The sequence below is a fragment of the Dryobates pubescens genome, chromosome 29 (assembly GCF_014839835.1).
Source record: "Dryobates pubescens isolate bDryPub1 chromosome 29, bDryPub1.pri, whole genome shotgun sequence".
In the NCBI taxonomy this organism is placed as follows: domain Eukaryota; kingdom Metazoa; phylum Chordata; class Aves; order Piciformes; family Picidae; genus Dryobates; species Dryobates pubescens.
The window spans coordinates 12979490-12997090 of NC_071640.1; the positions used below are offsets into that span (position 1 = coordinate 12979490).

Below are 17601 nucleotides of genomic sequence, written 5' to 3' on the forward strand. Positions count from 1 at the left end.
CAAAGCTTCTGTAGCACAAGACTGAACCTGTGCCACTTGCCACCCAGCAAGGCTGAGTGCAGGGTGCTGCACCTAGGCTGGGGTATCAACACAGGCTGGGAGTGAAAGGCTGGAGAGCAGCCCTGGGGAGAAGGCCTTGGGGGTGCTGCGGGTGCAGAGCTGGGCAGGAGCCAGCAGCCAGCACTGCCAGCCCAGCCCCAGCCTGGCCTGGGCTGAGCCCCAGCAGGGTGGGCAGCAGGGGCAGGGAGGGGATTCTGCCCTTCTGCTGTGCTCTGCTGAGACCTCCCCTGCAGTGCTGGGGCAGCTCTGGAGCCCTCAGCACAGCACAGCCAGGGACCTGCTGTTCAAGAGGAGATTGGACCTGGTGCTTGGTGCCATGGTCTAGTCATGAGGACTGTGAAGACAGGTTGGACTCGATGATCCTTGGGGTCTCTTCCAACCTTAGTTATACTGTAATACTGTGACACTGTGACCTGTTAGAGCAGGGCCAGAGGAGGCCACAGCAGTGCTGGCAGGGCTGGAAGCCCTCTGCTGGGAGGTCAGGCTGAGAGAGTTGGGGTTGTGCAGCCTGGAGAGGAGAAGGCTCCAGGGAGACCTCCTGGTGACCTTGCAGGGCTTCAGGGGCTGAGCAGAAAGCTGGGGACAGACTTTTGAGCAGGGCCTGTTGGGACAGGCCAAGGGGGGATGGTTTGAAACTAAAAGAGGGAGATTGAGAGTGGGAAGAAGGGAGAAATGTTTGACACTGAGGATGCTGAGAGCCTTTCCCAGGTTGCCCAGAGAGGTGGGAGCTGCCCCATCCCTGGCACCATTGCAGGTGAGGTGGTCTGGGGCTCTGAGCAGCCTGCTCTAGCTGCAGCTCTCCCTGCTGACTGCAGGACAGTCAGACTTTGTGACCCTAAAGGGTCCTTTCCAACCCAACCCATCCCATGATTCTACAAGCCTACCACAAGCTCTAGAACAAAAAGCAGTTCCAGGCTTTCCCTCCAAACTGCTCCACAAGTCCCTGAGCAGGTGGAGGAGAGGCTGAGCAGCGCTGCCGTGCCGGGACGGGGAGGAGCCGGTTCCACCAAGCAGAGCCCAGCAGCACCTCCGTGGCGAGGCTCGGCGAGGCTCCCCAGCATCTTGGCACAAACACATCCTGTGTCATCAGAAAAGAGGCCTGATGTCACTGGTGATTATTCTTTAATGGAGCTGTTGCTTCGCCCCGGGGAGAGCGGTGTGAGGGCAGCGCGGGGCCGGGGGCTGCCCTGCGCATTAATAACAGCAAATGGCTCTGCTCACTCACTTCCTGCCGCTGCCCCTGCCCCAGCCCAGCAGCTCCTGACACTGCTCTCAGCAGGAAGGTGACACACAGAAGGTGAGGAAGATTGCACCAGGGGAGGTTTAAGTTGGGTGTTAGAAGAAACTTCTTCACTTAAAAGGGCCCTCAGAGCCTGGCACAGGCTGCCCAGGGAGGTGGTTTCAAAGCAGAGATGTGGTGCTGAGGGACGTGGCTGGGCCCCAGACGTGGTAGAGTTTGGTAGTGGTTGGACTGGATGGTCTTGAAGGTCTCTTCCAACCCACATGTTTCAGCGATCCCAAGATGAAGGCAGTCCCTGTTCAGCTGGGCTAGGTGCCAGGCAGCAGCAGCCTCTCGGTGAGTTTGGCAGCTGAGCACCCAGGATCGTAGATCACAGGAGGTTAGGGCTTGGAGGGGACCTTCGAAGATCTTCAAGTCCAACCCCCCTGCCAGAGCAGGACCACAGAATCCAGCACAGGTCACACAGGAACACATCCAGGTGGGTCTTGAAACTCTCCAGAGAAGGACCTCTGGGCAGCCTGCTCCAGTGCTCTGTGACCCTCACATCAGTGACACTTGGAGGGAGGCAAAGTCCTTACAAAGTCCCTTACCCAGATCAGAACTACACCAACCACACCTGCTGGCATTGCCAAGGGGAGCATGGGTGGCCAGGCATGAGGTGGTGAAGCTGCCTGGTCCCCAGGGCTCAGCCATATTCCAGGGTCCACCTAGCCTGAGGACTGAGCATGGCTGAGCCTTTGGGGTGATGGAAATCCCTCTGGACCAGGTGAGTGTGGTCATCTCCCCAGGCCAGGTGTCTGGGTGATGGAGCATGGATGGTTGGTTCCTTTGTGGGATGCATAAGGCCTGATGGAGTGGAGCTTCCCTCTGGGCTGCAGGTGGGAATGCAGAGCTGTGCAGTGGCACACGTGAGCTTCAGCTTCTGTGTCCAGTGGTGCAGGGACCAGGGGACAACAACCAGCACAGCCTGGCTGTGCAGTCACAGCATGGCTCCAGACACCCCCAGACCCCTTGTGACAGGGACAAGCAACAGCCAGGTCTTTGCTATCAAAACTGGAGGGTGCCTAAAGGGGTCTGGGCAGGGTCACCTTCAGGTAGAAGGTATCAAAATCTCAGGGCCAGCTGAGGAGTACAAAGAGCTTGAAGGTGGCCGTGGGTGACATCAGCAGGACGACCCCAGCAGCACCCAAAGGAGCCAGGTGAGCCCCCACTGCCCTCTTGCCCCCATGGGGTGGAGGGATGCAGTGGTTCTGGGTTCAGGTGTGCATGTCCTTGGGGACCTTGGCTGTGAACTCTGGGTTTGAGTGTGGCTGGGGAGCTCCTTGTGGGGCTGGCTGCCTGTTCTGGCTGCCTGCCTGTGGACCTCCCACACTTAGAGGCACCCATGATGGGGGGAGGGGGCAGTCTGGCCTCCTACATCTGCCAGAGCATGGCAGGAGCTGAATACAGACCAGGAGCTGTCCTCGTGGGGCACAATGTGGGGTAACCCCAGTGGGCTCCTGCCTGCCTGTGCCAATGCAGGGAGTCCCCAGCGAGGCCCCAGCAATGCCCAGTGCTCCCCAGCGACCTGACAGCACTGCTGGTACCCAGCAGTGGTGTGACCCTCACGTGCCAGGCTGTGCCCACCACATCCCCAGGGCCCAGTGGGCTCTCTGCCCCCCTCCACAGAGCCCTGCAGGGATTGGGATGCTCTGCTGAGGTTTGACCTCAGGGTGGGGGTCCCTCTGCCTCACCCCGCAGGGTGCTGTGTGTCCAGGTCAGGCAGTGGGGCAGGGGTCCCTCGGGACACGCAGGAGTGGTGGCTCTGGCTCGGCAGTGGGAAGAAGCGGTGGGGAAGAAGCGGTGCTCGGGGGGTGGGGGAGGGGAAGGTGTTCTAACCTTTCCCCGGCTCTGAGCTGCAGGGGCTGCTGGCAGGGTCTCTGCTCCCCACTCCCCAGACCCGCAGCCCCCGGCGCAGCGTCGCCCGCTCCCCAGCGCCCCGCGGAGCCATTTGCAGTGGTGGTGCTGAGTCACTGCGGGTCCCTCCGAGCACCGTGGGGACACGGCCGGGGGGAGGGCCGGGGGGGAGAAGGAGCAGGGCAGCGGTGGGGATGAAGGGAGGGGAGCGAGCCCGGGGGACTGCGGGGGGGTGAGGGGTCAGGCGGAGGTGCGGGGATGGGGGGTGCTGGGCAGCAGGGGGTACAGGGCCAAGGGGTTGTGGAGGGACGGTGTTGCGCGGGACGGTGTGGAAGGGGAGGGTGCGGGATGGGGGCTGCGGGGCCTGGAGAGGGTGTAGGGCAGGGGGCTGTGCAGGGCAGGGTGGATGCGGAGCGAGAGGGGGGAGGGGGGAGGAGGGGAAGAATGCAATGGAGCGAGGGGTGCAGGGCCGAGGGGGTAAGGGGATTGGGGGGGGTGTCCGGGAATGGGGAGGTTGAGGGGATGCAGGACACAGGGAGTAAGAGGAGAGGCGGGGTGGGGGATGAAGGGTTGAGGGGGGGCGGGGATGGGGAGTGGGGGGTGATGGGCGCGGGGGGGGGGGGGGGGTTACGGAGCGGAAGGGAGGTGAAGGGGAGTGTGCGGGGCGGAGTGCGGGGTGTGTGTGCGGGGCACTGCGGCCGGCGGGCCCCGGCGCTGCTGAGCGAGAGAAATGTGAGCCGGCTGCACCACTGCGGCGGCACTGCGGGCACCGGGCGGCAGCGGCGCGGGAGCGCGCAGGCAGCGCCCGCGCCCGCCGAGCCCCGCGGGACAGCGGGGCCGGAGCCTGCCCTGCCTGCCTCCTCTTGCCTGCCTCCTGCCTGCCCTTCCTGCCCTGCCTGCCTCCTGCCTGCCCTGCCTCCCCCGCCTGCCGCCTGCCTCCTTCCTGCCTGCACCTGCCGGAGGGTGAAAGGGGGGTGCTCAAGCTGCAGCCTCCCCCCGCAGGCAGCGCAGCCTGCGCTCTCGGCCGCGGAGTGTTGCATCAGCTCTGCGCGGAGCGGAGGCTCCGCGGCTGGGGGAGCCGGGAGAGGGAGAGCGGAGCCGCGGGGCCGGCGGAAGGTGCCTCCTCGGCGCTACCTGCCCGCCTCCCCCCCCGCCCCCGGGCAGTCGGTCCCCGCGGAGCATCCGGAGCCAGAGGAGCCGGCGGGAGCCCGGCGCCGCCAGCCCCAGCCCTGCCTTTTGTGGCCGGTTCCCTCCCCGCGCCGCCGGGGAAGCTGCGGGAGGAGGCGGCGGAGCCGTGGGAAGCGGGGCCGCGGAAGCGGAGAGACCCCACCAGCATCCCCGGGGAGCCGGCGACTCTCACGGGCAGCGCCTGCATCGCTCTGCCTTTCAGATCACCTTTAGCCGCTTGGGCCTCCCAGCCTTCGGCCGGCACGGAACAGGGCTCTGGAGGCTAAGCTGGACACACGACCGCAGCGGGAGGCACGGCGGGCCCACAATGCAGGTAACGACCCGCAGCCGCCGTCCATTTGGCCAGGCTGCCCGGGGAGCATCACCCCGCGGGCGTGAGGACGTGCGGGTGTGCGGTGTGCGGGCGTAGGGCGTGCGGTGTGGGGTGTAGGACATGCGGGCGCAGGGCGTGCAGCGGGCGGGTGTAGGGTGTGGGGTGCAGGGCATGCGGTGCAGGGCGTGCAGCGGGCGCTGTGTGTGCACATGTGTGTGCGCCGCTGGGCTGTGAGCGGGGCCAGGGGCTGCGGGGGGAGGTGGTCTTGGGCTGGATGCTGTGCGTCGCTGCTGCGTGCCGGGCAGGGCCGTGTCGCCCCAGGGGTGCTGGGGGTGCGGGCTCCGGCGGGGTGCTGAGCCAGGGCTGTGCTGAAGGGGTGTGACGGAGCGAGCAAGGCACCGCGGTGGCTGTGCGCGGATCGCCGTGCCCGGATCGCTCTGCCAGGCAGCGCACTGCGGGTGAGTGGCTGCGTGAGATGTGCGGGCACAGAGCCCCCGGGGCCGCTGCTGTGTGCGGGAGCAGGGATTTACGCTGCTTGTGTGGTGGGGGTGCAGGACGTGGGGTGCAGGCTGTGGGCCCGTGATGGGGGATGCGGGACGCGAGGCCTTCCTCCCCAGGGCAGGCATCACGGGGTGCTTAGACGACCCTAGTGCCACCAGGGCATGGCCACCCCCACCCCGGACGGACCCCCCACTGGCAGGGATCCAGCCCCCCCCAGCTCTCAGCCATCCGGGGCTGAACCTCCCACGGCCTCTTGCCATCCCCACGGGCGGCTGCTGCAACCAGATGGCCCCCTCCGGCCCCCTCTGCCAGGCCTGGCAGGGCTCGGCGGGAGCAGGCAGCCGCTAACAGGATTTGCAGCATGATGGAGGAGAGAGCCTTCGCCCTTCTCGAGGAGACAGGCTGGCGACGGGGACTGCTGAGGGAGAAAATGGCCACGGGCTGGCTGCCTGCCCCCCAGCTCCTGCCCCCAAACGTGGCCTGCCCTCTCCAGCAGCTCTGGGACAAGGGCAGGGAGCTGGGAAGGGGGAGAGGAAGCTGGAGGGAGGGATAATAGCAGGGACAGATCAGGAGCAAGCGATGGAGGTAAAAATAGATCCACTGAGCAGAGGAGGGGCTAAACGTGAGAGAAAACCCTGAGCAGAGGCAGGTCGGTGGGGAGCCTGCCTGGGAGGGGCCCTGAATCTCAGCAGGGTGCAGGGGGTCCTGCCCTCCTGAACCCCAGAGCAGAGCGGGGACCCGGGACCCCACACTTGGGGCCACCGAGGAGGTGCCTGGGGGCAAATACCTTCCTGTTCCCACTTCCTGTGGGCCAAACAGGGAGGCGGATGGACACGACCCGCAGGGCTGGAGTGCCAAATCGCCGGCATGCAGGCAGGCACTCATCCCAAGGGAGCACTGCCAGCCGGTGGATCCCTGAAGAGCCTCGGATCCGACCGCCTCTCGCTTTTCATTTCCAGTGAGCACGAAGCTGAGCTGGGGACAGAAGTGCTGGGGACGGAGGGGACAAGGTGCGTGGCAGCAGCCCAGGTGAGCTGCCCTGCGGCGCGGGATGTGCCCCAAGCCCCTGCCCCAGCGGAGCTGCCGCCGCTGAGGACAAGTGGGAGAGCCGGGAAGTCAGAGCAAAGGAATTTGCAAACACATTCTTCAGCGCCACGAGGATCCCACGGCACGTAAACAGGAATAAAGGCCGGGTGGAGGTGGGGGCCAGGACAAAGCGGGGGCTGCCCCTGCTTCCTGCAAGACCTTCTCAGATTCACCTGCTCTGGGCAGTGCGCAGCACCACGACCCTCAGCTTGCCGTTCTTGACTGTGGCTGATCCAGCAGAGAAAGTGCCAGCGACGGCAAAGAGGTCCTGCGAGTGAGGGCCAGCGTCCCTGCGAGGCACTGTGGGGAGCCCACGCTTTGATCGCCTGCCCAAGAGCATCCTCCGAGGCAGGCAGGATGCTGCTGTGAGCCCTGCCTTGCCCTGCCTGCCCCGGCCTCACGCCCGGCACCCTCGGGGCTGGCCGGAGAAGAGGGGTGCGGGGCTGGCTGGCGCTGCCCCGTCGCCCCAGGATGCTCTCCCGCGCCAGCAGCTGCTCCCCATGCTCCTGCTCCACGGCCAGACCGAGACTGAAAGCTCAGCAGGCTGCCGGCATGTTTTAGCCTCATGCAGGCGTCCCTCAGAGACCCCAGAGCAGTGGACAGTAATGTGAAAACCATACTCATGTCGTGTCTGAAAGGGCAACAGGTCATCATTAAGATGGAGGCGATGAAGATCATCCACCCGGAGAAGTTCTCGGAGCTGCAGGCCTCCCAGCCGCGCTACGCCCCGGCCCCGCGCCGCGAGCCGCCCCTCGTGGCCAAGCGCGCCTGGCCCTCCGAGTCCGAGATCATCGTCAACCAGGCCTGCGGGGACATCCCCGCCCTGGACACCGCCCCCGGGGCCCTGCCGCTGCCCCGGACTCCCCCCCTGCCGCGGCGCGAGCGCGGCTACCAGAGCCAGCGGAAGGGCAGCTCGGAGGTCTGCTACCACCGGCAGCCGCCGTCGGACGAGGTGATCGTCAACCAGTACGTGCTGCACCCCTCCACGCCCTGCGAGCCCCTGGAGTGCCCCACCTGCGGCCACATGTACAACTTCACCAACAAGCGGCCACGCATCCTCTCCTGCCTGCACTCGGTGTGCGAGGAGTGCCTGCAGATCCTCTACGAGTCCTGCCCCAAGTACAAGTTCATCTCCTGCCCCACCTGCAAGCGGGAGACCGTCCTCTTCACCGACTACGGGCTGGCGGCGCTGGCCGTCAACACCAGCATCCTCAACCGGCTGCCAGCCGACGGCCTGGCCGCCAACCCCGTCCAGTGGAGCAGCGACACCGACCGCAGCTGCTACCAGACCTTCCGCCAGTACTGCGGGGCCGCCTGCACCTGCCACATCCGGAACCCCCTCTCCTCCTGCACCATCATGTGAGCCCCGCGCCCCGACCGCGCCCCCCGGCAGCGGGGCGGCCGCCAGAGGACAGCGCAGCCTCGCGGACCGGCCCCTGTCCCTTCTCTGCCGGTGGCACGGCCTGAGGATGCTGCGACGCTCGCCCCGGCCGAGGACGTGGGACTGGCATCCTCACTGGCACCGGTGGGCGGCGATGGGGATCTGGCAGCGGCCCCCTGCAGGCCGGCGGTGCCCGGGAAGAGTGACAGTGGGATGGGAGCACATCACCCAGCGGCTCCAGGGGCTCCGGCTCTCCTCAGGACTGCAGCGGTGCCCCTGCCGTGCACTGAGCATCTTCCCCACACTCCCTTCCTGAGCACCTTCTCCCTCCTCTCTCCCTGCGGCTCCCAGCACCGGACCCTGGGTGCCAACCGGAATGACATCCTCCCCATCACCCCGTGGCCACCGGCGGTGGCACAAGGAGCCCTGGAGGTGCACGGTGCCACACCGAGCCACTCACCCAGCACGGGAAAGCAAGGACAGGTCCTCAGCTGTGTCCCTCCCCCTTCTCTGTAAGTTATTTGCCAAAGCTTTCATCTCAGTGGCCAAGCCGCCACGCTCCCGAGTGGCCGCAGCCACTCCGCGCCGCCGCTGCGGCCCGCGCGTGGCCCACGGGCCCCTGAGGAAAGCTCCACTCTGTCCTCGTTTTGGAGGATCCTTGTTTCGTCCCCATCTGTCCCTGGCTGCCCTGTCCCAGGCCACTCCGCGTTCACAAAGGCATTGAGCTGTGCCCCTTCTCTGCCACTCTGCCCGGGGCCTTGCACCCATGCCCCGTGGGATGGCCCAGGGGGCAGCGTGGGGGCCGGTGCCCCAAATTGCCAGCGAGGGGAATTGGCTGGGGGGAAGGGGCAGAGATCTGGCTCCTGGCCACGGTCCCTTCCCCGGCGCAGCACCTCTGTTCTCACCCCTGTGCCAAGGGGCTGGCAGGGCAGCAGCGCCCCGGGCACAGCCTTGCTTTCTCCAGGGCGCCTGGAGGGGTAGGTTTGCTGCCAAAAAAAAAGCAAAAAAGAATAACCTAAAAAAAAACCTTAAAGCAAAAGCCATAAATTGCAGGGGCTGCTGGGGGCTGAGCACCGCACCCCGCCACGGCTGTGGCACCAGGGGCACAGTGCCACCGGCTCCCAGGGCACCAGAGCCGGGTGAGGAAGAGGAGCTCCACAGAGCCGCCAGCCCTGCAGGGAAGAGCAGCCCCCAGCGCTGGTCCAAAGCCCAGCACCCATCAAGGGAAAGGGACCCAGCCGTGCCCTCCTGCCCGCCCCCAAGCAGCCCGCGATGCCGCCGGCACAGCCCCAGGTGCCACCCTGCCGCCAGCGAGAACGGGGCCTGAAACCGCCTCTGTGTTGCTCTGCCAATGCCTCCTGCTGCTGGTCGTGACGGTGATGATGTTTTATACCCGGCCTTGTTCTGACCCCATCAGTCTCCCCAATAAAGGTTATATTGGAACGGAGGCCGAGCCGGCGTCGGGGGCACGGCGCTGGGGCACGAGAGGGGCCTGGCCCTGCTCCATCTGCAGGGCAAGCTGGGTGGGAGAAACCCAGAGGAAGAGCTGGACACTTCCTGCACCCTGGCTCTGGCACGGTTGTGTCCCCTCCTTGCCCAGTCCGTGCTCCCAGAGCACGTGGCTGCCACTGGGGATCACTGCCCACCTTGGCAGAGGGTCCAGAGCCAGACTGAGGGCTCTTCAATACCCACTGGGTATCCTGTTCCTCCTCAAGAGATGTGAGGTACTGGGGAGAGGGGGCATTCGCCAGCCTGGCTGTGGGGCACCGCTGGTGAAAGGAGCCAGGCAGGGCCATGGGCATCACTGGGCTCCCTCAGCCCCACTCTGGTGAGGCAGCAGTGCCCAGGGGCCCTGCCACACACCTCTCTCTGCACCATCGCCGGTGGCACACAGGAACTGGCTCGGGCCGGGCACACAGCTGGCAGCAGCAGCAGCGAATGGCTTCAGCAGAGAGCAGCCAATGCCTGCAGCCAGTGGTCCCTGGAGTCCCTGGGATGGCAACAGCCCAGCTGGGAGAGGCAGGAGTTTCACAGACTCATAGACTCCCAGACTGGTTTGGGTTGGGAGGGACCTGTGAAGGTCATCTGGTCCAACTCTGCAGCACTCTGAGCAGGCTGCTCAGAGCCACAACCAACCTGACCTGCACTGGTGCCAGGGATGGGGCAGCTCCCACCTCTCTGGGCAGCCTGGCACAGGCTCTCAGCACCCTCAGTGTCAAACATTTCTCCCTTCTCTCCACTCTCACCCCCTCACCCTAACCCATCCCCCCTTGTCCTGTCCCCACAGCCCCTGCTCAGAAGTCTGTCCCCAGCTTTCTGCTCAGCCCCTGAAGCCCTGCAAGGCCACCAGAAGGTCTCCCTGGAGCCTTCTCCTCTCCAGGCTGCCCAAGGCCAACTCTCTCAGCCTGGCCTCCCAGCAGAGGGCTTCCAGCCCTGCCAGCACTGCTGTGGCCTCCCCTGGCCCTGCTCTAACAGGTCCCTGGCTGTGCTGTGCTGAGGGCTCCAGAGCTGCCCCAGCGCTGCAGGGGAGGTCTCAGCAGAGCCAGAGGGACAGAATCCCCTCTGTCAACCTTCTGGCCACAATCTGCAGTAGAAGCAGGCAGGGGGATGGTCCTGGGGCGTGCAGGAGCAATTGCAGCACGAGCTGTGCACACAGGCTGGCATTTGCACATGTGTGTGCATGCTGGGGAGTGCCAGTGTGTGCCCACTGGGGCTCTGTGAGCAGGCACAGCCCCACCAGCAGTGCTGGCCCCCAGGGTCCTCTCTGCCCTCTCTTTGGCCATCTCTGCCCTCCCTGTGGGGTCACTGTGGAGCAGCTGCTCTGACACATTGCTGGGCCATGGCTGAGCCCCAGCACAGCCCCATCCCTGGGGCATGCAGGATGGTTTTGGACCTCTTCTTGGCTGCCAGTTCTCCCCCCAGGGGGTCTCTGTGCCCATAATACAAACCTGCACCCCAGCCCATGGGGGCTGAACTACAAGCATCAAGAATGCAGCTGGTGCCATCCCTACTCCCAACCATGCCACAGCCATGCCCTGGCTCTGTGCCCTGCACCCACGTCTCCACCATCCCGCGTGGGTGTGGAGGGCACATGAACCCTGGCAGCAGTGTCAGGGGTGGTCCTGCTGCATCTCCCCAGGGAGCCCAGTGGTGTGGCTGCTTGGGGAAGCTGGGGCATCCCCAGATCCAGGAGGAGAGTCTTCACCACCCCAAAGGCTCATCCTGAAGCCAGGACGAGTCTCCATCTGCAAGGCCCCAAAGCCAGCGAAGCAATGGGCAAGCCAGGGCAGAGGCAGTGACAATTCTGCCCTCAAATTTGCCCTTTCTATTACATAAGCAGGAAGGGTACAGTGTGCCCTCCCCCCTCAGGGTACCTCTTGGGTATGGAGTAAATTTAAACCTGCTAATTGGATTCTGAGTTGCAATTAAGGCAGAAATGGGCTCATTTCTGCAGCCCTATTAACCTCCAACGAGGGCTCCCTGGGAGAGGGGCCAGGGTGTGCTGCAGGGGGACAGGCACAGCAGGACAGGGACAGCTCTGCTGTGGTGGCTGCAGGCCTTTCCAAGTCACTCTGGCATCCCAAGCCCTGGACCGCTCCCATGGCCACTGAGGCCACGCTGAGCTTCGTGCCTGCAAGCTGGCCAGGACCCACCAGCTGCTTGGCCTGGAGGCTGCTGTGGGAGCAGGTCTGGACACGTGGGAGCAAAGCTGCTCTCAGCTGGACCTGGGTGCAAATGTCTGTTTCATGCTGGGGTCAGTCTCTGGGCTCTCCCAGAGGCCAGGCTGGGAGAGGGAACTTGGGTCTTAAATGGCTCCTGGGTATGACCTGTCCCCAGCTCTCCCCATCGGAGCTGTGGGAAGGGCTGGCAATGGGCAGCTCTCTGCAGGCTTGGGGTCAGCCTTTGGGTTCAGGGGATAATGGCTCCCAGCCCTTCCCCCCAAAACTGTCTCCTGCAGCCCAGCTGCACTGCCATGGGTCACACCGTGCTGCTGCCAGCTGGGCAGCACCAGGGCCAGTGCCCACACACGTGGCCCCACTGGTCCCCATCCTGCCCCTCCAGCCTGCTGCGAGGCTGCACAACAGCTCCTCGTTGGCACAGAGGAGGGGGAGGATCTGGACCCAGTCCAGGAACAGAAGGCTGTGCTGGGCTACCTGGCAGCACCATGCCAGGCTGGGAATGAGGTGGCTGAGCATCAGGGCTGTGTCCTCGGGGGGGGGGACCCAGTCTCAGAACCTCGCCCCAGGGCGGTCACGCTCCCGAAACGGCCATTGCAGCGGAGAGAGACGCCTGCCACAGCTCCTGCCAGCACCCATCTTTCACAAGGAGGTGCAACCCCACGAGGAGAGGATAATGAGCTGTGGCACAGAGCCCGGGAGGCTGTGACAGGTCCCCAGGGCAGCGCTGGGCCTGCGGATGGGGAGGGAGCGCTGAGCTTCCGTGGGGTTGAAGCCAGGCGAGGGCTGCCCGCGGGCACAGGGACCTGCTGCTGCCTCCCAGCTCCACCTCCAAGGCTGGATTCTGGAGCAGGAGCTGCTCTCAGTGCCTCACCAGCTCTGTGCCACCCCCTGGCTGCTGTCCCCCAGCCTGGCTCTCACAGGTGCAGGACGGGGGCTGAGTGGGGAAGGGGAGGTGCTGCTGCTGCTCGTGGTGCAAAAGGGGTGGGGAATGCCTCTGACCAGAGCTGGATGGAACCCTGACCCCCTGACCCCTGACTCCCAGCCCTTGCCTTCTGAACTGGGTGAGACTGGGCACACTTAGTGCCTACCTGAGGCTGGCTGTGCTGCTGCTGGCCCCCACTGCCACCTGGGCATGGCTGGCACTCAGGTGAGGGACATTCTGAGCTTCAGTGGGAGGCATCCCCACAGCAGGACTCTGCAGGGATGGGGACAAGCATGTCACCAGTCTGGGGACAACACATGCCCCTGCCACTGCTGGGAGAGGTGATGAAGCATGAAATAGGGGGTCAGGGGTTTTGGGGAGGGGGCAGGGAGGGCTGCAGTGGGCGTGGGGTGAAGATGGGGGTGGTATGAAGGGGCTGTGTTGGAGTCCATTGTGGAGAGCAGCTGGGGGGCTACAATGGGGGTAGCAAAGGAGAGCTGGGGGGGCTGGTGAGGAGGAGAAGGGCTGCACATGGGTGATGAGACTGGTGGGGTTGGGGGGGGCTGTAGGAGGGTGCTGGGGGCTGCAGTGGTGTGCGGGGTTACATGGCTGGGCTGGGGGTGTGCTGCTCACGGGGGGTGCAAAGGGACTGCAAGGCATCAGGGGGGTTGTGTGCAGGGATTTGGGGGGTGCTGTGCCTGGGGATGGTTTCTGGGAGCCCTCTCCTGTGGCTCTCACCCACTCACCCACCCACCATGCTGCAGCCCATCCTCACCATGCTAAATATAACCCACTCCCTGGGAGTGTGCACTGCTGCCAGGCTCCTGTGGCTCACCCTGCCTGCAGCCAGGACACCACCGGGCTCTGTGCAGCCCATGGGCTCTGTCCCACGCCACAGACCCTCAGGGACCCCAACCCAGGCAGGATCTAGGTGCCCTTCCCTGGCTTTCAGCCCCCAGAGGGGCTGGCAGCCCAGCAAGGGGAACACAGCTGTGCTGGGGGGAGTGCCATGCTCTGGTGTGTTCCTGTGGGGACAGCTCTGGCCTGGTTTGCCCACAAGGCAGTTATACCCTTCCCCCCCACCATAATGTAGAGCAGGGCCATGTGCCAGGCCTCCCATGCGGTGCCAGGGCCCCCGGGGGTCTGAGTGCCCTGCTCCCTGCAGGCTCCAGATAGCCCCAAACGCCCCCAGCAAGATCCAAGCTGCTGCTCCTCCTGCTGGGTCAGCAGTGCCTCTGCCTCCCAGCCTGGCCTGAGCCCACCGCTGCCCCCTGCACCTCAGCACTTTGCAGGAGCACTGATGCTGAGGGTAGCCCCAGCAAAGCCCACGGCCCACAGCTCTGCCCCACGGGCACCAGGGCAGGAGCTTCCCACAGGGCTGTGCGGGCAGGGGGCACCTGCTCGCTCCCCACCAACCCTGCCCCTTTGCAGGAGCAGCAGGAAGGAGGTGGGTGCATAGTGGTACCCCCCAGTTCCCCCCAGCCACAGCTCCTCTGTGTGTGGTGCCCCTGGCAGGGGCCGAGCCAGGACAGGCAGCTGGCTGCACAACCCTGGCATGGCCAGGCAGGAAGACTGGGCACAGGAGCCCCTCCGCAGCGACGAGCCAGGGTGGGGTTGGAGAAGCAAGACTGCAGTGGGGAGCAGTTTGGCATGGGGGCTGTGCAGAGGCTTGGCAGAGCACCAGGAAGAGGCTGGTGGTGCTAAAAAAAGGAATGGTACAGCCCAGGCTGCAAGGTGGGGCCAGCACCACAGGAGACTGCCCCCTGTAAGGGCATTTCAGGAGGGTCTGACACCTCCCTGCCACCCCACTCCAGCCCAAAGCCTGCAGCCATCCCCATCTTGTTCCCTTTGGGGTACAGGCATCCCTTGTGAGCAGCTGCCAGCCCCCTGCTCTGCAGGGGAGGGAGGAAGGGTGCAGAGGAGCTGTGCCACGGCCTGGGCATTGCCCGACCGGGACAAGGTCAGCTGCCAAGCAAGCAGCAGAGCCCACATCCTGCCCACCACCACCTGCTCACTGCTGAGATCTTCCTGCCCACCACAGCCAGCCCAGCTCCCCAGCAGCTGCGGGTACATTCCATGTGGGCATAGTCCCAGTGCCACGCTCCCTGGGGGCTCCTCCCCTGGTGGTGCCCAGCTGCAGCTGGCAGCCAGGGCAGTCCTGTTTGCTCTCATATCTCTGTGCAGGGCCAGGCGTGAGCACAGGCTGGCACCGCGCGGCGGAGACTGGGAGGTGTGGGGGGGGGGCAGGCACACTCTCACAGCGTGGCTGGGGACTGCTGGCTCTCACTGTCCCCTCCTTGTGTCACCACTGGCCTCAAGGGGACATGCTCAGCCCAGACCAAGAACTCAGCTGGACAGAGCTGTGGTAAAAACGAGAGCTGTATTTTCAGTCTGTGCCGGGCACCTGCAGCCCATCAGTCCTGGGCACGGGCAGCACAGCCCATGGCACAGCCCTGCTCTGCCCACAGAGTCCCTCCAGCTCCTAGCCCTGTGCCAGGGACATGTCCTTAGTGCAGGAAGGGGTCCCACTGCCTCTGCCCTTGGCTGCTGCAGCGATGTGTGGTGTGGTGCCCCGGAGGAGGCAGGGAATGCCCAGCTCCAGGACTGCCTCCCTTGGCTGCCCGCTCCGGCTCCTGCACTGCCTCAGCCACTCTGGGCTCCCTGGCAGCGCTGGGGTACTCTGGGCCCCTGGTTCAGGAGCTTGCCCCCAGGCTGGCATCACGCCCCAACAGCAGCCCCAGGGGCAAAGCAGGCGCAGGGCTCTCTCCCCGTGTGCAGCCCGGCCCAGGGCTACTTGTCAAGGATGAGGAAAATCAGCACCATCAGGACAACGGGGATGAAGATGAGGAGCAGGCTGAGCGTCTCGGCCAGCAGCAGCAGCACCAGCAGCAGCAGGTAGCAGCAGCGGCAGCGCCTCTGCAGCCAGTCCAGGCGGCGGATGAGGCAGGGAGGGTAGCGCAGGCAGGGCAGGCAGCCGAACATGCGGCTGGTGTGGAAGCGCACCTGGAAGCGATGCTCCAGGGCGCCGGCCAGCCCGGGGCGGCGGGGCGGCAGGGCGGGGGGCCGGGGGGCAGCCAGGGCGCCGGGGGAGCCGGGCTGGGCGTGCAGCAGCAGCAGCTCCTCTTGCAGCTTGCAGATCTCCCACTCCAGCATGGGGGTCTTCTGGCGGCAGAGGGGGCAGCGCACACGGCCGAACTCGGCGTCGCCGGCCGCCTCCATGATGGCTCGCAGGCAGGCGCGGCACAGCCGGTGGCTGCAGTTCAGCAGGGCGGCCTGGTGCCGCCGCTCGTCGTAGGGCTCCGTGCAGACCGGGCACTCGTCCTCGCTGCCCGCCGGCACGTGGCACGGCTCTGCCGCCGCGGCCGCCACCATCTCCTCGCTCGACATTTCCTCCTCCTCCTCGTCGGAGAAGGTCAGGATGGAGCTGGAGGCGCTTCCCAGGCTGGGCGACCCTCCCCGCACCGCAGGGCTCTCCCCGCGGCGCAGCATGGGGCCGGCAGCAGGAGGGTCCTGCCCCGCAGGCAGGGAGGCGCCGTGGGCAGGCAGCTTGTCGTGCCCGGGCAGGAGCGGCTCCCTTCCATCCCCCACTGGCGGTGGGTCCCCGCGGCTCCCGGCAGCGGCAGGCAGCTCTCTGCGGGGCTCAGGTGGCTCCTCAGGGTGCCCTGGCTTCACACAGTCGCTCTCACCCCTCTGCCTGGCACTGCCGTCCCCGCTGGCTGCCCGCACCAGCTGGAGGCCAGGCTCTGCCTCCTCGCCCGCTGCTGGCTCCATGGAGCGGCTGCCCCACAGCTGCCCTTGTCACCCACTGCCCCCCGGGTCCCCTCGGGGCTGGGTGTGGGACGTCAGCGCTGCTCCAGGGCAGGAGGTGGCCTTCAGCAGGGCTGCCAGAAGGGTTTAGTGGCAGCAGCATCCACGTGGAGTCAGGAGCCCTGGCACGGTTGGAGGTGCCCTCGCAGACCAGGAGCCCCCACAGCAGGCTGTGTCCCCATCCCCCTCACCAACAGGCCACCCCAAGAGGGGCAGCGCAGGGAGCATGCAGCAGCCACTTCCTCCTTGTCGTCCTGTCCTCCTTCTCCTCCTCTTCCTCCTCCCCAGCGCCGCCGCGGTACCGACCTGCGGTGCTCCAGAGGCGAGGGCAGCAAGCGGGGAGCTGGCGAGGGGCGCGGGGCGGCAGGAGCCGTGCGGGCAGCGGCTGCCAGCTGTGGGCCGCGCAGGGCCAGGCCCGGGCCGGGCTCTCACCGGTCTGGTTTGTCAGCTCCTGGAAGCCGCTCAAATGCAGCAGCCCGGGGCAGGCAGCCATGGCCGCACCAATCAGCTCCGGCAGCCGGGGAGGAGCTGGGCCCACGGCCGCCTCTGCTCCGCCGGAGCCACAGCTGGGGCTGCTCCCGGCGCTGCCCCTGCCCAGGGCACGAAGGGGTACCCATGGCTGGCCCCCAGCTCACACCAGTCCAGCACACAGGGATGGGCTGTCCCAGCCCAGTCCCCAGCTCACACCAGTCCAGTCCCCAGTTCACACCAGTATGGATTGTCCCAGTCCAGTCCCCAGCTCACACCAGTATGGATTGTCCCAGTCCAATCCCCAGCTCACACCAGTCCAGTCCCCAGCTCACACCAGTCCAGCACACACGGATGGGCTGTCCCAGTCCAGACCCCAGCTCATACCAGTATGGATTGTCCCAGTCCAGTCCCCAGCTCACACCAGTCCAGCACACAGGGATGGGCTGTCCCAGCCCAATCCCCAGCTCACACCAGTCCAGTCCCCAGCTCACACCAGTCCAGCACACAGGGATGGGCTGTCCCAGCCCAATCCCCAGCTCACACCAGTCCAGTCCCCAGTTCACACCAGTATGGATTGTCCCAGCCCAATCTCCAGCTCACACCAGTCCAGCACACACGGATGGGTTGTCCCAGTCCAATCCCCAGCTCACACCAGTCCAGTCCCCAGCTCACACCAGTATGGATTGTCCCAGCCCAATCCCCAGCTCACACCAGTCCAGTCCCCAGCTCACACCAGTCCAGCACACAGGGATGGGCTGTCCCAGCCCAATCCCCAGCTCACACCAGTCCAGTCCCCAGTTCACACCAGTATGGATTGTCCCAGCCCAATCTCCAGCTCACACCAGTCCAGCACACACGGATGGGTTGTCCCAGTCCAATCCCCAGCTCACACCAGTCCAGTCCCCAGCTCACACCAGTATGGATTGTCCCAGTCCAGTCCCCAGCTCACACCAGTCCAGTCCCCAGCTCACACCAGTATGGATTGTCCCAGTCCAGTCCTCAGCTCACACCAGTCCAGTCCCCAGCTCACACCAGTACAGCACACAGGGATGGGCT

The 17601-nt window shown here is 65.6% G+C and overlaps 2 protein-coding genes across 3 annotated transcripts; one reads left to right on the forward strand and one right to left on the reverse strand.

Annotated features, from left to right (window-relative positions):
- The first annotated feature begins 3862 nt into the window (after window positions 1-3862).
- RNF208 (ring finger protein 208) lies at window positions 3863-9104 on the forward strand. Of its 2 annotated transcripts, none has more exons than XM_054174533.1 (2): window positions 3863-4697; window positions 6158-9104. In XM_054174533.1, exon 2 carries the CDS (start codon window positions 6850-6852, stop codon window positions 7645-7647), a length of 798 nt encoding a protein of 265 aa, XP_054030508.1. In that variant the 5' UTR covers window positions 3863-4697; window positions 6158-6849; the 3' UTR covers window positions 7648-9104. The 2 variants fall into 2 exon arrangements, with proteins under 2 accessions (XP_054030508.1, XP_054030509.1); XM_054174534.1 differs by lacking the exon at window positions 3863-4697 and adding an exon at window positions 4981-5155.
- Window positions 9105-14736: 5632 nt separating this feature from the next.
- Window positions 14737-16038, reverse strand: LOC128898644 (RING finger protein 208). Its single transcript, XM_054174190.1, has one exon. The coding sequence runs from the start codon at window positions 16036-16038 to the stop codon at window positions 15058-15060; it is 981 nt and encodes a 326-aa protein (XP_054030165.1). The 3' UTR covers window positions 14737-15057.
- Window positions 16039-17601: the final 1563 nt, after the last annotated feature.